Consider the following 17,846-nt stretch of genomic DNA (forward strand, 5'->3'; position numbering starts at 1 on the left):
TTAAGTGAAAATGTGAAAAAAACATCTTTTACAAAAGAGATTCTTTAAATATCCACAAACATTAACTATCCCAATCTGAAAGTGCTCAGGTAAACACTTGAAACTGATTATTTGGTCAAGTATCACTGCCAGTGTTCAGGATTTACTAGATCCAGTCTGTGTCGTCACTACAGGATATCACCCCCTCTTAGTCTTCTGATTGATGCCATCAAATTGGATGTCTTTTCTTCTTCCTGTCACTCATATCACTGCAGTCCACATGTGCGCTTGTGGGCTGTGGTACAAGCATGTCAGAAATATTCACAGTAGAGGGAGATGGCTAAAGTGAAAAATGACACATCTTCCTGCTGTGTGTCATTCGTTCTAAAAGAGTATTTGGATGTGGAAGCTATAGCGATGTGTTTGTGAGGAAAAAAGAAGGGCTCCAGGGCTTGTTTATAATGAGTCAGATGAGAAACGCAGCCTATTCCTGGCTTTTTATTTAGCAAGCCTCTATGGAGAGTGCGTGTGTGTGTGTGTGTGTGTGTGTGTGTGTGTCTGTGTGTGTGTGTGTATCTGCATCTGAGTGCATATTCTGGCATCTGTGTAAGATGTCTTGAGTGAGTGGCAATTCACCTCTGAAAGTGCGCGCGAGTGTGGGAACGTGCCCGGGGCTCTTGGGGTCCACGAGTGTGAAAAGCAGCGGGTGAATGGGCCCTTGTGCACGGGGGATGAATGGACCTCCGGATGAGGGTGACACTCATCAGCTGGCTCTTATGACTAGCCACTTCCTCCAGAAGCAAGCCCTCCCACCCCACACAAAAACACACACTCGCTGGCACCTGCCTAAAGAGCAGGAGAATAAGGACGGGGGGAGGGACTAGGGCAAAGGTGAAAGAGAAAACAAAGAGGAGAGAGAAAGAAATCATAATGGACAGAAACATTAAATGGGTAATGGTGAAGTGATGCATTTTATTTCCTGTCTGTGGAGTCATCTTGGTTGTAATGACGATGCCAACACTGTCGGCATAATGTGACACAGGGCACTGGAGCTAATTTGCATTTCTCTGTCTTCTTCCTTAGATTCAGTATACACAAGCCAAGTCATAAAGTAGATGAGCGTTTGTATTTTTATTGTAGCATTTATTATTATGGATCCAACAGTCTGAGACCACTTTCCCATGTATTCTCAGGCTTTTGGACCCCGCTATATGAGCCTGTGTTTTCACATCTCCAATGGAAGCGCTTGCTGGACTGGTTCATTTTACATGTTTCCAGTGGTTAAAAATAACCACCAGGGATGCTGTATGTACATAGAGAATATTAGTCACTGTTCTCCTCAGCTAGATATCACATTACCATAATCTGCTATTGACTTGGTTTATAATAAGGACGTCACTGAATCGCTAGCTTCATGTCAAATCCCCTGCAGGCTCACGCCTATATTATCTACTCTTCTCTTTGATATCCTACATGTGTGATGAGATTTAGGCTAAGCTTTGGCTATTTTTGGTGAAAAAAAAAAAATCTGTTCGGAATAGTGCACCTAGCAACAAAATGCAACATTTCAGACCAGGGAATTTAGAATCAGATTTACATTTTGCTTCACGCGTCACTAACTCACATTTGATTTTGTGTCATGGTTCAGCCATCCCGATAATAAACCTTTCATTAAGACTAATTAGTGTTCATGGAAAAGGCGATTTGTGCTGTCAGTGTGATGTAGGGAGCAGTATTTCCCCGGGTCTCTGAGGGTCGCTGAAAGAGGACTGGAAGACCATCTACGAGGCAGCCATGATCAATGAACTGAGCACCACGTGGAGTCCTGCACGCCGATCAATACGGCACAGATGAGAGGAAGGTGGCGGGGGTGGGGGTAGCTTCCCTCCGGACAGGCCTATAGGACAGATATGAATTGCTGTCGGATGATGGGATGTATGTAGGTCTATGTTGCAGAGAGAGTGTATAGGTAGAGGTCAAATCCGGGGGTGGTTGATCGTTGAAGGTAAATCAAATCCTGCATTGTTGGATACAAGCTATAATATCAGTGATGCCAATGGGATATTGATAATGTGTTGAAAAAAACATTATATTTATCACTACACTTATGAGTATTGGATGTTTTTATAAAGTTACTGATACATGTGGAAGTGCAAGGTGGGGATCAGATTTTTCCTGGGAGCACAAAACTAATTCGCTCTTTGCAACAGGATGTGATGTCACAGGGAGATAATTTGTCATTGTATACATATTACTGTTGTATACAATGACAGCAACCACTAGAATGAATGACTCCTCATTAGAGAAGAAAGTTGTGTTTGCAGTAGAGATACAGAATGTGGCTGCTGTGACTTTCCATTTTCAAAGTTTGTGAAATACATTGTCGAACTCTTCACTAGCAGTGGCTTCCATGGCAGTCACCAAGAAGGGAGAGTGGTTTGATTCCAGGCTATTAGAATTTATTTTATTTGGTGATAACATTGTTCTCACTAAGTTACTTGCTGAGAATTGGAAACACAACACCAGGTTAACCAAACCTGTTTGAAGGAGAAAATGAGGGGAAATGGTAAAATTATTACCCAAGCTGACTTCTAGCTTCCGCTTTATCCTACTGTTGTTGCAATGAGGGACCACTCAGGTGTATTCACTTTCAGTTTTACCTTAAAATAAGGTATTTTAGATCAATGGTTTGGCTTGTGACCGCTCAAAAACAAGCAATGTCTACTTGTGATCCATCATCACTGCTTCTATACGACTGTGGGTTACAGCCAGGTACAGCCAGAACTATTTTTTCCTTCTTCTTTTAAAGTATTTTGAGGGAGGTAAAGCTCATATGTGAAAAAGCTTAAAGATTAGAAGACTATCTGTATTGATATACAAAAATGCATTATGCGTAGAACATTTTTTTATTCCTATATTTTCCTATCCCTTCTGCGGTTTTGATCTGCTGTCTTATATAAACCTGGCTGAACTTTAGTCTTGTTTGAACACTACCCTAACCCTGTGTTACCATGTTCTCAGAACACAGCAATTACTTTGATGAGCAGAATGTTATCAAAAACATTTTTATGTCGAAAACCATGAAAGCAAGTCACGAACAGTAATAAACTGAAGCCATTATTTGACACGCATGAATAAAACAGTTATATTTTCTGTGTCCATCTACTGCAACGTTAACCTGTTTTTTTCCTCATCAGTCTAGTATCATGATCTTACTACTAAATAGAAATGTGTGCAAGCATGTGAAACTGCTTCATAAAATTCTGTGGTCACACACTTGCACACGCACAATAGCTAACAAGAGACAGAGCTTGAGCAGATGCATTTAATGTTTTATTCAGTACAGCACATCCAAAGCTATCACTCCATGGAGTTATAAGCATAAATATGTAATAATAACCCTGCAGAAAAAAAAGAGGATTGAACTGGCTCTGTTAAGCACTGTAATGCTGAAAAGTACTCAGCTCTCCACAGGACCTGCCTGGAGAGACTAAAAAAGAAATGTCTTTCTCCTGGAAAACCTTTATTTATGTGTTTTTGTTTTTTTTTCTATACACCCCATTTACTCCACTCTTTCGCCCCTTCAGGGGCAAACAACACCCCAGAAATGAGTGTCTCAGCTGGGGTGTAAGTGTTAAAAGGAGGGAGGGAGGGGGAGGGGTGCAGGTTAAGCTGCAACATCAGACCCGGTGGCTGGTGTCAGTGATGCTCTGGGGTGTTGTATTTTATTGTGTAGCTACTGTGTCAGTCATTGAGGTACAGCTGTGGTGACTGACTTCTACAGTGGATGCATGTCGGAGGGATTACTGTGTGTTCATTGTGTTATTGAAAAAGGCGGACAAATCGCAGATCACCGCTCCCTCCTGACTGTTTGGGACATGACAGTTATTTGTCGTGGAGGAAACAAAGAGAATGGGGAAGAAAAAAAGAAAGAAAAGAAACTGGTGGTAGTTCTCCTGGGCTACAGTCTGGCAGGTGCTGGTTTGATGAATGAGACGGCTCTGATTTTTTTTGCTCCGGAGCGCCAGGGATAGAGAATGGCCCATAGCAATCAATGTAGATCAGCCAAAACTGCTCCCCCAGCAGCAGAGTGATAGAGTGTGGAGCAGAAGGGGGATAGAAATTGTTTCTGTGTTGTGTTTGCTTGTGTTTTTTTGGCAAATGAAAGGCAGAGGAAACGTGCGCACGGAGCAAGGGTGACGGAAGAGAGGGAAGAGAAACATGATTAGGAGGGAGAAAATAAGTAACCTGTCATTTATCTCCCTCTGATATGGCTATTTTTTAAGAGCCGCTGGCCGCATAGAAGTAACCCCAATAGCCATCCAGCGCTTTGACGTTTGAGAAATCGGCTGCAAAGACAAGAAACCAATCCTTATCACACACACACTTCTAGTTCAGCACATAAACACACACACATTACTGATAGCTGTGTCCACTCTGTTTCTATTTGTTCTTGTCATTGTCTTTCTAATCCTGCTCTGAATCCTCCTCTGTATTCATATGAGCTCACCAAGTATTTAAAACAAATCTGTCGTCTCTGGAGGTAATGGCAGCTGGGACATGGCGGTCTGAGCTGAGACGTGTGGGGCTGGCAATTAGAAAACAATGTGTTTGGGGATGAGGACCAGGATTTGTGCTGCAGGGTGGAGGGACCAGCGCTGGATGATGGCAGCTGTCATGTTTTTACAGCAAAGACAGAAATGGAGTCCCTCTTTTGTCACACTGTACATCTCAGGAGCTTGTGTGTACTCTAATGAGGAACAAATCCTACAAGCATATTAAACAGTGTGACATAGTGCAACTGCTCTTACAGTGTAAGCGCAAGACTGCGGTTGTCATCCACAGAGCCGTGCAGACGCTCGCATTGCTAAATGACTCCCTTATCATGACGCCAGGCCTGCAACAGTTCCTTTAAGTCGGAGAAGCAAACAACAAACAACACGAGGAAAACCAAAAGACACAACAACCGAAAGACAAACACAAATACACGTTATTCTAAGGTGGTTAGCACTAGCGCTAACCTTGCGGTCACATCACATAGACAGCCTCAATTAGCTTTGTTTTGTTTTTTTTTGCGTGTTTCATATTTGCAGTAGTTTGTTACCAAGTGGAACCAGATACAACCTGTGTATATCTCCTGTAATGCTGAGCTGAATTGATTTTATTAGTGTTGATATTGGATATTATTTTTATGTATCACTGCTAGTGGTCGTGCATTTGCAACCATTCAGCCAACAGTTTGTTGACGTACTGTATCTGCCGTTCCTTTCAAGTGGGAGATATCGTCACTATATTAAATTCCAGATCTCTCCGGCTTGGAAATACAAGTCGGAGATTGATGTGGCCAGTTTTTGCCCCGCAGCTAGTCATACTTAAACGGCATGTCATGAGTGCAGCGCAGAGTCTTAAATCCTGAACAGGGCTTTTTCTAACTTAATGAGATGCTATTTGGCTACATTAGCATTACTAGGTAGTAAACTAGTTAGCTGCACATTCTAACATTTACAGCAGAAAAACACAGTTTAATCCTTTACACTTTTGTTCCTGTACATTTGGTTTCGGAAACCATTGCTCAAACTCTTTATATAAACTACACGGTATCACTCTTACTACAGCCCCCTCACTTCAGCATGTGAATAAATCTGTGATATAAATTAACTACACTGGACTTTATCCATAGGTATTAAGAATGAGTGCATAGAACTGTATTACTGCTCTTGAATAGATGTCAGTTGCAGTGCTGGAGTTGTTTATCTAGAAAGAATGCATTTTTGCTGGTTCCAGCATCTTAAATGAGAAAATATTCTGCTTTTCTCAGTTTCATATCATTTTAAATTGAGTAACTTTGAGTATTGGACTCTTATTTAACAGAACATGGTGTTTAAGGACATCACCCTGGGGTCTGGGGGATTTCATTTTTTCCTTAATAATCAAGTTATGAAAAGATAATTGGCAATAGCAATGGGTGTTATTATCAGATGTAGTTGTTGTCAGAAAGTTAATGCAATATTCATGGCTGCACTCATAAATTCTGCTCATGTCCAGTATAAACACTTCATTTCCCAGTGGCTCGGCTGAAATTTGTTGAAGACAATTGTTAATTTCTACAGCAGGTCCCAATTAATCAGCATGCAGGTTGCGCGTTTGCCTCTTCTTGCACCACCTATCCACCTCCATCACTTCCTCTGTCAGAGAAATGAAAGCGTGTGAGCGGGACCGTCCCTCTGCACCTGTCGACACTGATACGCAGATGGGGAGATAATTGCGAAGGGATGATTGTTAAGAAGATAATTGGAGCTTCTATACCCCCTGACAGGAGTTGCTCTGGGCTGGGTTTCTGACCCGCTGCCCAGGTAAGCATTTATTCAGCAGGCGGTTGGGCTCCGCGGCAAAGCAGATTGGAAACGTGGCGAGAAGCAGCGAGGAGGAGAGACAATGGCCTAGCGTGAGAGGGTTAGAGAGTGAGACACAAGAGGAGAGAGATGTTTGGAGCTGAGGGGAGGGCTCTCACACCCTCGATTACCCATTTAATGAGGCGATGCGCTGCCATTGTTTTATTACTTAGAGGAAATAGGAGAAATCTAGATTCCACCGTGTGGTCCCTGTGTTTCCCACTGCTCGGCTGGCATCTGTTCTCTTTGTTCTCAGCAGTCTTCCTATCATCCGCTCTCAAAGACACTAATGCTTTTGTTTCTTCTCCTCTCCAGCAACCAGCTTCGCCTCCTGTCTGCCCTCTCCTACATTTTCAAGACAAGCTTGCTTTTTGGCTCATCCTTATTAACCTTCCATTACCCCAGTTTCAGCTAATGTAATCTCTCATGGGTATCCAACGCTCCCCGACATTAATCTAATAACTGTTTGGCTGGTCATGTATGCTGATCAGTGATGGTGCCAGTGGTGGAAGCTTAAGAGTTTAATGTCTTCCTGTCTGCCACTCAGTTTTATCTCCTTTCCATCTTTTCCTCACCTATTACTTCTTTTCTTCTGTTTTTTCCTCCCCTGTTGTCTCTCATTTTGCCACACACATCGGTGGCAGCAGTGACATAAACACAGCTTTATTGCTCTTGCGCAGGCACTAAATCTTCCTTGAGCTTGCTGTTTGTACCGGGGAACAGAGAGCGCACCTCTCCGGAGTGCGACCCTTCATGGGGTATATGGCTACCCTAGAGAGATGGGGAGGCAGTGAGGTGGAGCCCAGCCTGCTTCTAAATACCCCAAAAAACCTGTTTTGTATCTTTTACATAATATGCTTGGACAAAAAAACCTGATTGCACTACATTAATACATTGGTTGAATCATTTTCTCCAGAGCAGATCTCAAGTCGTTTGTGGGAGATCCCATTAAAACTACTCTCACAGTAAAAAAAAAAACAAAAAAACAAAAGAACCTCCTACTCAGTCATGTCTTGAGACATTCATGCAGATCTACGTCGGTGCTGTGTTGCGGTCCCTTGGGCCCCTGTCCTCTGCACAGAAGGAGATTGATTGCACTGTGTGAGTCATGCTGTGTTGGAGGGCTCACAGAGTAGGCCTCCCCCCACCCATCACCTGAGGGATTCTTCACAAGCACAAGCTGTGCGTGAGACTCGTTCTTGTCAAAACCAGCGAGACATTTTTTCTCATTGAGAGGTGTGTTTGGGGGGGGGGGTTGTTTGATGGGTGCATCACGGCTGTGCAACCTTAGCAGGTCCTAAATGCATATATGTCTGCGGGTGTGTGAGTCAGGTGTCGACTTCTTTTGCTGGTCCTCTCATTAACATAGCTGATTAGCTCTCCGTAAGATGGATGGTACCTGAGGGACCACAACATGCTCTCTGTTTTTATTACACACATCATCTGACAGTTATTAGCCATGGGTGGCTGAGTGGAGGATGATTGTGTACGTCTTCCAGTGTCTGGTGTCAGATGTGTTTATCTCCCCTCAAAGTGCTCTGTGGTTGATTGAGTGACCCTTCACCCTTGTGAAGGTGGTGTATATTACTGCCTGATGTGACAGCAACCTCCCTGCTCCTGTCATCCCTCTCATCCTTCAAAAGGAAACCTTCAACTAAATATGGAAACAGGAGATACAGTAGCAATGTGAGTTTGAGTCTTAACCAAGGATTTGTATGCCAGCCTGCCATACCTGCTGTAATTTTTTTTTTTTTTTTTATGAAAGGAAATAAGGGGAGAGAGAGAGATGGGGAATGGCATGCAACAAAGGTTCCTGGCAAGACACGTTCCAGGGATGTTCTGGTTCATGATCAGCGACTCAACCCCCAGGCTCATACCTGCAGTAGTTCACCTAATCACCCATACAGAATTGTTTGGCAGCATATGTGTGGGTTTTAGCTTAAATCGTCTTGTGCTGTAAGATTTGTGACAAAAGAGAAAACACAGCATTATAAAGTTGGTGACTGCAGTGATTAGCAATGTAAGAGAAGCAAAAACTGAGTTGAAATTAATTAAAGTTTTTGAGATGGATTAATTGATTAGTAGATAAAAATAATCAGCAGCAATTTTGATCATTGACTGACAATACTTTGAGCTAAATGCTAACATCAGCATGTTAACACTCACAAGAGCAATGCTAACATGTTGATGCTAAACAGATTTACCGTGTTCGTCATCTTCCTTGAGCATGCATGCCAGCAGTTGGTAATTACCACTGAATGCAAAGTACAGCTGTTTAATGGAAAATGTCATTAACTGAGCAGGTGTGTGGTCAGGATAAAATTCCATGGCAAACCTTTCAATACTTGGTGAGATATTTCAGACTGGAGCAAAGTGGTGGACTGACTGACTGACCTGGAGCCATGCTACTTGCATGGTTAAAAATGGTTCCAGCTTTTCAAATGTGAGGATTGTCTGCTCTCCTCTCTTTTATGTCATGATAATTTAAATGTCTCTGGGTTTTGGGTCATTGGTAGGAGAAAAAAAAATGTTGTTTTTGTTGCCTTGCGCTCTACGAGATTGTGAAAGGCATTTTCAATAAATTCTGTTATTTCATTGACTTAATGATTAATTGAATAATCAAAAAGAAATGAATGAATTGTTTTTGAACCAGTCGCGACTGAGAAAGAAAACAGAATTGATCTCCTCAGTCTGAAAGCTGTGGTCTTGTGTCGTAGAGGTGAAATTGGATGGACACCATAAACCCTGTTGTAGTTGTGGGATTGAGGCTCAGTGTATGAAGGTGGTGTGTGACTCTGGGAATTTATTTGGCAGGGTTATGCTGAGGTGGAGGAAAGCTAGGCTGGATTTAGCTGCTCACTCTTCCATTACACAGTCTTTGTTCACCGATGCCCGAAGGAAAACAACATGATTTCATACTGTCGGAAAACAGATTCTTTTCGAGTTTGACGGTTAAAAAAAATACGCAGAGTAGAGAATTGTATGTAGTTGATCAGTGGATTAAATTAGCAACGTAATGGGATGTTCTAGTTTGTGGAGTCACTTGACATCAGTCAGTCCACAGTAGTGGGGCTCTGTTAAAAAAAAAAAACCTTTATGGATGGCTAAACAAGAACCCACCAATCAGTACGCTCCCTCCAGCTGAACCCAGCTCCCTGCTGCTGTGAAATTCCCTCTGTACTGCTGACCTTAATGTTGCACACGATAATAGCATGCAAGTCCCAGGGGAGAGAAATAGTAGAAACCCTCTGTTCCCTTAGTGCCTGTGTGTGTTTGTGGAGGTACATATTGTATATAATGTCCTAATTAGAATTTGTGGTTTGCATGTGGTCAAAGTAAACCTACGAGTCTGGAATACATGTGTTTCCTGAGCCAAGACACTCAAAAGACAAGACCTTCCTTATATTGATTCTTGCAAACCTGGTTGTGCGCCCCCTAAAAATACATCTGAAAAATTGTTTTGCGACTGCTCTCGGTACAATTCAATTCAGCTATATTGATTTTTTTTGACATATCAGGCAATGCAGAGCTATTGACAAAAGAATCACACATACACACGAAGGAGCAGCTCTGTAATACCTCAGTCCTATACACAGGTTAGTGAGCAGCTCCAGTGGAGCAGCTGGGAGGTAGGCATCAAGCACAAGGGCACCTTGACGCCTTTCTCTTATACATCCATTTGCCAATATTTTTGGCAAATATTGACATTTAATCAAATATTGATCCTTCAAATAGTCTCATGTTGATAGCCACAAGAAAAATATCAACTGATTTAGTTTCTGAAGCATTCTGTGATTTTGTCCTGCGCTTTAAACATTCATGACTAGTATGGAGGTTGCAGCGCTGCCTACTACCACCTCGCAGCCCATCCACAACTTCAGATGCAGGAGCAACTGTCACAAACACGCCCTCTTTGTGCAGCCGGCACAGACAAGTCTGTCATTTGATATTTGGCTCATGCTAAGCAGAGGAACAGCTGCAGGGCACAGGAAACAGAGAACAGGGAAGACAGTAGTTGCGTGAGTTGTTTCTGACAGCTCCTCCTGTTGTGCTAGTATCAGTCCCTTTAGGATTTGAGTTGTTTCTCCCTTTTCCTGCTGGCCGAAACTCTTTGGCCACCAAATGCAACTCAACTTGCTGTTCATTCATAGGAAAAGTTTAGATTGGGTGAAAATTTCAACTCACAGTTCCAGTGAGCTTTCCTACATGTTGACTTTTTGAAATTGTTATGGCTTGTATTGAGTGTGAATAAAAAATATGGTGCAGTGGAAGTGTGCTGCAAATTTTCCATTATTTCAGATATTATCGAAGGATTTTGCAAAGCCAAGTCAGTTTTGCAAATTTGCCAATTCCTTGAGGGGAAACCTAATTATGACAAAATGTCCAAACACTCACAATTCCACTCCATCTTTCAAAAGTCCTTTAGCAGCTCTGAGCTACTGTAATCCCTGCCAGTGAAACAGACTGTTTCCCAGGCAACCTCAGTCCTGCCGCCATGGCAGCTGTAACTGTGGCGAGGAGACACAGAGTGCCAGAGTGGACAGGTGTTGCTGGGGTCTTCAAGATCACTTTAGGTGTTTCGGCCCTGCCTCCAATGTCGTTACACATGTGGAGCAGCGCTAACAAGCCGCTCACACACAAACACACTCAATATGCTGCTCCTCTATTCTGCTATCTGAACTGAGACTGCTGAGTTACACTAATGTTCTGTGTCATGCTCATGTCGAATTAGACAAGCACATGATTCTCTTGCCAACTAGGAGCAGGGGGTCCACATGGCTGCATGTTTTTTTTTTTTTTTGTTAGACAGACATACTGCAGGTATGAGAAATGACTCATATTCAGTGAAATGTGGTAACCTGCTGTAGGGCAGAGTAATGGGACACTGCACAAAAAGTCAAACAAGCTCTCATTACCTTTTATCCAAGCAGAACATGGGGACCGCCACTGAAATTGTTCCTAGAAAATGGTGAGGGGGAAATATAATGTGTGCTGGAAAGCAATAGCTGAGAGAGTGTCCATTTACTAGCAAGAGCGTGTGCATAGCATGAAGGAAAGATAGTTCTCTTACTGAGTCAGTGTGGCGAGGCGCAAAATGTCTATTTCAGGGCTTGTTTTAAGTAGGGTGAGTCACCAGGCTTTTGGAGCACTAAAGGCTGCATGTGTGTGTGTGTGTGTGTGTGTGTGTGTGTGTGTGTGCGCGCGCGTGCGTGTGTATGTATTTTTATGTGATACCACTGTCCTTTTCTCACTCTCCCTCTATCTTCGTCACACATACGCAAAGACACACACACACGTGCCTGCCTGGAGGGTGCAGGTCTGTGACAGGTTAGGCGTTTTGGGTATGGGCCATCCTCTCTGTCTTTCCCTCAGCTCCAAGCAGCGAGCTGGCTCTCGCACGAGGGACAGGCAGCGACTTCAATCTGTTTGGTAAATACTGGGATAAGTAAGGCCCACCCATCACCACGGCAGAAAATAGCCCAGGCCAGACCTGCGAGTACAAAGATAGCATGCCATGCTGAAGGCATGGAGAGGATGTACCTTCCAGAGAGAAGAATATCATCGATGAAAATTTGCTATTTTAAGATATTAGAGGGTGTGAAGGAAGCCAAAGTGACAGACAAACAATGAGAGAAAGAGAAATGGACAGACAGAGGGAGAAAAGCAAATGAGAGATGGGAGCCGCCTCCTACTGCCAGTGAAATGTCAATGGAACCCTGGGGATGCATTGATTAACCTCTCTACTCCTAATCTGCCTTTTTCTCCTCCACGTCTCACTGAAGGCAAACACACAGGCTGGTTGTACACAGATGGACCCGCAAGCCAGCTTTGCATAAACAGGCCACAGAGTAGTTGAATGGACAAGGCTATTAAAGCTGTTCTCAGCTGAAAATTGTTAAAAACTTTTACACGTCTGGATTCTACTTATCTCTGTTGAATTCAATTCAGTTTAGTAAATTGTGATTCATTGTAGAGTGGCAAGCAACCTATTTCTGTTACCAATTAATTTAACGATTATTTTTTCAATTAATCGATTCATTGTTTGGTCCATAAAACATTAGTCAAAATGATCATTATTATTTCCAGAGCCAAAGGTGATGTCTTCAAATACTTAACCCAGCCTAATAGCTCTAATTCAATACACATTTGACTCCTACATGAGGAAATTTATAGGAAATGATTTAGTAATTTACAATCATTACAAACCTACATATAATGCATGCGTCACGTAATAAAAAGCAAGACATTACAGATATTTTTTATTGTATATTGTGCAACGTGTTAATTGGTTTACGCAGTTAAATCAGCGGTATAAAGCTTAAAATCCCCAGTGTTGAAAATCCATCAATTCACATTACATTTTATGGGTTATGCTAACGTAAATTTTGGTCTGCACCACACTAGCAAGTGCCTACTTGATTGAAAGAGGTTGTATTCATTTAATTTTGGCTCACTATATTTGCCCAGGCTTTCACTTTCAGGATTTCTCAGTTTAATACAAAAATTCCATAATCCTCTAATTAAGAAAGTCCAGAAACTAACTTTCCTCTTGTCCCCCTCTCCCTCTTTTCTCATCTCTCACTCACAGTTTGCTCCCAGTTCTCCAAAGGTGTGTACGCCATCATCGGTCTGTATGACAGGAAGACAGTCAACATGCTCATGTCCTTCTGTGGGGCGCTGCACGTCTGCTTCGTCACGCCGTCCTTCCCCATAGAGACGGCTAACCAGTTTGTCATCCAGCTGAGGCCTGAGCTGCAGGACGCTCTGGTGGGAGTGATCGACCACTACGGATGGACCAAGTTTGTCTACATGTACAGTTCTGATTCAGGTGGGAGACACAATTTATTCAGCCTTTATCTTAACTGTGTGATTGTAGTCATTTTGTTAGGGAACATTTTTATTTTTATACTTTTACTAAATGTAAAATTTATCTTTTAGCATCAACATTTAATGTTTTAGCACAGTCTCTTAAATACAAGTCAGCTATGCAGCTCTACTACATGCACAGGAAGACAGTCAGACCCAGAACCAGTCATTAAACCAACTACCATTAGTCGTCTTCAGATTGCCATGGTGACAGCAATGGGGTCAATTGCAGCCATTGTGCAGAAATGAGCAGCCGTCAGAACATTTATTTTAGACCGACGTCTCTGCACAGACAGCAAACACAGAAAAGAAACATTGACCTGCACTGACTAGCAGATAAATCTCACAATGGAACAAAAGATTAAGCTTTTCATTGAGCAGCCCGCCACAATAACCCATGTCACAACAGTCCCTTTTACAGTGGAACGTCGCAAAAAAGAAAGAAACAAAAAACGGAAAACTTGCTGTAGCATTCTATTTAAACATCTTAATAGTGCTCTTGCAGAGGCAGAAAGAAATAAAGTAGCACACCTGTCAACCTCCTGCTTCCTCCTCTTCATCTCCTCTCGAGCCAATCACCTGTACCCTTCCCATAATGCCATGCCATCTGTCCCAGGTGTTGTGGGTTTTTGGAGCATGACCATGATGTGTGTATTTGTGTATTTGTGTATTTGTGTGTGTGTGTGTGTGTGTGTGTGTGTGTGTGTGTGTGTGTGTGTGTGTGTGTGTGTGTGTGTGTGTGTGTGTGTGTGTTTGTGTCCCAAAACATGCACATTTTATTTTTGTATGCGCTTTTTGCAGATGCAAATTTGCATGTGACAACATCAGGGCTTATTGCAACTATTATCTGCTGATGTTTTTGACTCGTGTGAGAGAAATAAACAGACTTAAGCCAGCTTTAAAAGACAGATGCCATCATGTCACTCTGCACAGCGCACTAAGAAGCGTTGACAGGGGAGATTTCACAGTGGTCTCTAGTCATATTGATGTATGACGGCCGTAGCGCCACACATGTCGCACAGATTTTTTTTTTATCTTCTGTGATCCATTCATTAGCCACTCACAAACTGTTGAGTAGTGTGTGTTTATGTGTGTGTGTGCAGGGTCACCCCTGTGTGATTGAGTGGTGGGATGGAGCCAGTGGAATCCATATCAGTAGTTCTCTGTTGCCTGGATACTATGCTGCAGTCACCCTTCCTACGGGGTTATTTTAAGCCCTTAAGAAAAATCATATTTAGTTGTGAGGAATTTGTCTTGTGTGTGTGTGTGTGTGTGTGTGTGTGTGTGTGTGTGTGTGTGTGTGTGTGTGTGTGTGTGCACATCGAGTGTGCTTCCTCCAATGTCAATATCACCTCTTGGTGATATTGCCTATGAAGCTATCTAGTTTCTAGTCTAATATATTTCTCTTCTATACATATTTATATTTCTAGTTTTCCAGGTTTCTTAGTCCATAATCAGAAGTGGACAAGGACAGACACATATACTATTTGCATTATCACTTTCCTGCCAACTCTGTAGCTTTAACATCTTCCCCTTTTTCTATTAACATCTGTCTTACCAGTCAGCATCTGCTAATAAAAGTGCCTCTCATTTTTATTTTCAAAAGCCAAGAACGGGAAAACAAATTTGATAGCCCATTAAACCTATCATAAACAATATTCAGGAAATGGTTTCCCAAAGTGTTATTTTCTCTTCTCACAATTGCCTGGTTCCCAGGTCTCAGTGTAGTGCCTCTGGCCAAAAGGGTGCTTATGACAGCCAGATTCTATTATGATATTATACTCTTTCAGGATGCCTTTGGAGGACCATTTTTACCTTGGCTAGTCCTATGAGCCTCTCTGTCAGCCTGGCTCTGATTTATAGGGGAGCATCAGGGCACATAGCTACATTTAAATAGGCGAGAGGATATTCATTGCAAACACAATGAGCCAAAAAAAAAAGGGAGTGAAGCAGAGGAGGAATGAGGACCAGAGGAAAATTATGGAAATAGTACAGCCACTTTGATAACACTGAAGGAAAGCTGACTTCAGGTCTCTTTGTAATGCATTACAGCACAGAACATTGTCAACACTAAGCACTAATGAGTTTCAAGCAGTAGTTTTGGCTCATCTTGACTGCTGCCCAGCTGTATGCTCAAGTGCTGGAACATAATGTACATAATGCAGAACCAGATTCATAAAACAACATTAACACATAAAGATAGGAGAGATGAACGATAGTTACAAAGGGAGGAAAAAAGAATAAAAAGATAGAGACAAGTGAACTGCTTTAGACACAGCGTCCTTTACAAAACATGATATAGTGTGGTGCTGTCCATGGTGCTGAAACTCTCCACTGACACCAGGACTCAACTCCATTCAAGAACAGTTGTCCATTCTCCTCAGGACCCACTGACTTTATTCACGGCCATGATTAACGGCCTGCTGTGTTCCCATGTCTATCACCAGTTTCAAAGCTACTATTAAACCTGTCAGTGCCAAGGAATAGTTATTCTCCCTTGAACAACAGTGAATAGAGAGAGAGACACCATAAAAGTTGCCATACGTCTCTATCTACCTTCCCATTAATGCTGTGTATCATTTCCATTCAACATCCCTGCATTTTCCTGCTTGTCTAATTTATTTACATGTACTGTATTGTGGTCATATGTGCAGGTGAAAAACAATCCATCTTTTCATTTCTTAATGACCTTGTGTCAAATAGGCTGGATGAATTGCCTGGAGAGCAGCTGGTGTGCATTCTATTAAGGTTGGGCAATAATCTTTCAGAGGCTCTGACTGTATTTCTCATTCTTCTTTTGACAAGCTGTGTTGTTGTTGTTGTTGTTGTTGTTGTTGTACTGAATAAGCCGTTTTTACATTTGCTCAATGTGCATGAAATGCCTGTATGAACATGAACAAACAAGCATGGAGGATAGGCAAAACACATCAAGTACAGGCCCACGGTGGCTTTAGTAGTGTTTGCCAGCTTAGTAGCGGGGAAAAAAAAACAAATACAGCTACATCATGTATTAGTTTACATTTCTAAATTTTGTAATTACTATAATTCATTTGGGTAATGGCTGCCAGTCTGCTGCGGGTGAAATTACTTTATTTACTCTCTGGAACTACAGTGGCTGCCAGCTTGAGAGGAATCTGATTGGTCTATTGCCAGCAGCAAAGGAGTACAACAGTGAGTCAGATTGTAAATCAGAGCTCAAGATCAATGTGTTCTCTAATCGCCTTTTATTTCCTGTCTTAGCATGAGCCCCTAACTCATTGGATGCTCTTCCTCTTTCTCCATGATGCTCAAGAGTTTCGGCAGCGTATCGGTGACAGTGTAATTGACTAGCGCCACCTGTAATTGGGGCTTGGATGGTGTAAAGCTGGCTGTGAGCGTGTCGTCTGCGATGATGCACGGGCTGATTATTTGTTTGTGTGAAAGTGGTGATTATTTAGGCTGGCGCTGTACGGGCTGGAAAAGCACACCTGTACATGTCAATGTGCTTAATGGACTGTCCCACTCGTTACACTTTATCACTGAAGCTACAGGGGAGATTCTGATGGATAAGCTTATCACGAGCAGTTTGGTTTTCCACACGGCTTCTGTTTTGTTCTCAATTTGTTTTAATTTATCTTTCAGCTGATAATATAACTACTTGCAGTATAAAATTTGCCTACACATAATTTATGTCTCATGCTGCCTAATAAAATACAGGATCACTTTCAGTAAATGAACACCAACTATCATTCATCAGTTCATTCATCTTGTTTGCAGAACTTTTGGTGTAAAGACCTACACATTTAACTCCCATAGTTTATCTTCTCCAGTTGAACAAGAACTTTAGTTCTTGAACATTTCCCAGAGAGTTTCACCTTGTCCCATTCCTTTCACCAGGCCTGTCAGTGCTGCAGAAGGTCCTGGACACAGCAGCAGAGAGGAACTGGCTGGTTACCTCGGTTAATGTGGAGACCATGACAGAGGCCTCTTTCTTGAAAGTGTTCCAGGATTTGGACAAGAGGAAGGAGGGCCAGATTATCATCGACTGTGAGACTGAGAGGCTCACTGGCATCCTCAAAAAGGTAAAGAGCTTTTCTCTGTTTTTGCAGTGATAGGGGATTATGTAATTTTATTAGAATTTAAAGTACACTGTATATACAGTATAAGCTGCAGATAATACAAGTAGGAATTTTTACATGATCAGTGAATTTCCCTTTTGGACACATATAAAGCTTATAAACTCAGTCATTAGCCTGCACATTAATTTTAAAAGACAGAAAAAATATATTGAACACATTTTTAAAACACATAGTTAAGATCAAGGTTGTGCATGTTTTAATCAAATGAACAAAGGAGAGAGGCAGTGGGGGTTGGTTGGCGGTCTGCTGTGGCGTTTGGTCTCTGGAGCATCAAGGACAGGAGCAATAAATAACACAGCATTGGCATTTGGATCCGACAGTTCTTCTGTGATAGCATCATCACTTACTCACCTCTGTCCTATTCAAAGAAGAAGGATTCTGACGTCTTCCCCTGAACAGACATTGTCCAACCACAGCTTAGCAACCGTAACTAGGCATTGGTAGATCTGTCGAGCTTGGGATTTTACTGCATGTTGAAGAGGCATACATG

At 42.2% G+C, this 17,846-nt stretch overlaps 1 protein-coding gene across 5 annotated transcripts in view; it reads left to right on the forward strand.

Annotated features, from left to right (window-relative positions):
- Positions 1-17,846, forward strand: part of gria1a (glutamate receptor, ionotropic, AMPA 1a) — a 65,555-nt gene that overhangs the window by 3,036 nt on the left and 44,673 nt on the right. For all 5 annotated transcript variants that reach the window (XM_056382638.1, XM_056382635.1, XM_056382639.1 and 2 more), the window contains exons 3-4: positions 12,961-13,200; positions 17,115-17,299. In XM_056382638.1, the coding sequence (XP_056238613.1) occupies positions 12,961-13,200; positions 17,115-17,299 (425 nt within the window). The remainder of the gene's footprint in view (positions 1-12,960; positions 13,201-17,114; positions 17,300-17,846) is intronic.

The sequence above is a fragment of the Seriola aureovittata genome, chromosome 8 (genome assembly GCF_021018895.1).
Source record: "Seriola aureovittata isolate HTS-2021-v1 ecotype China chromosome 8, ASM2101889v1, whole genome shotgun sequence".
Classification (NCBI taxonomy): domain Eukaryota; kingdom Metazoa; phylum Chordata; class Actinopteri; order Carangiformes; family Carangidae; genus Seriola; species Seriola aureovittata.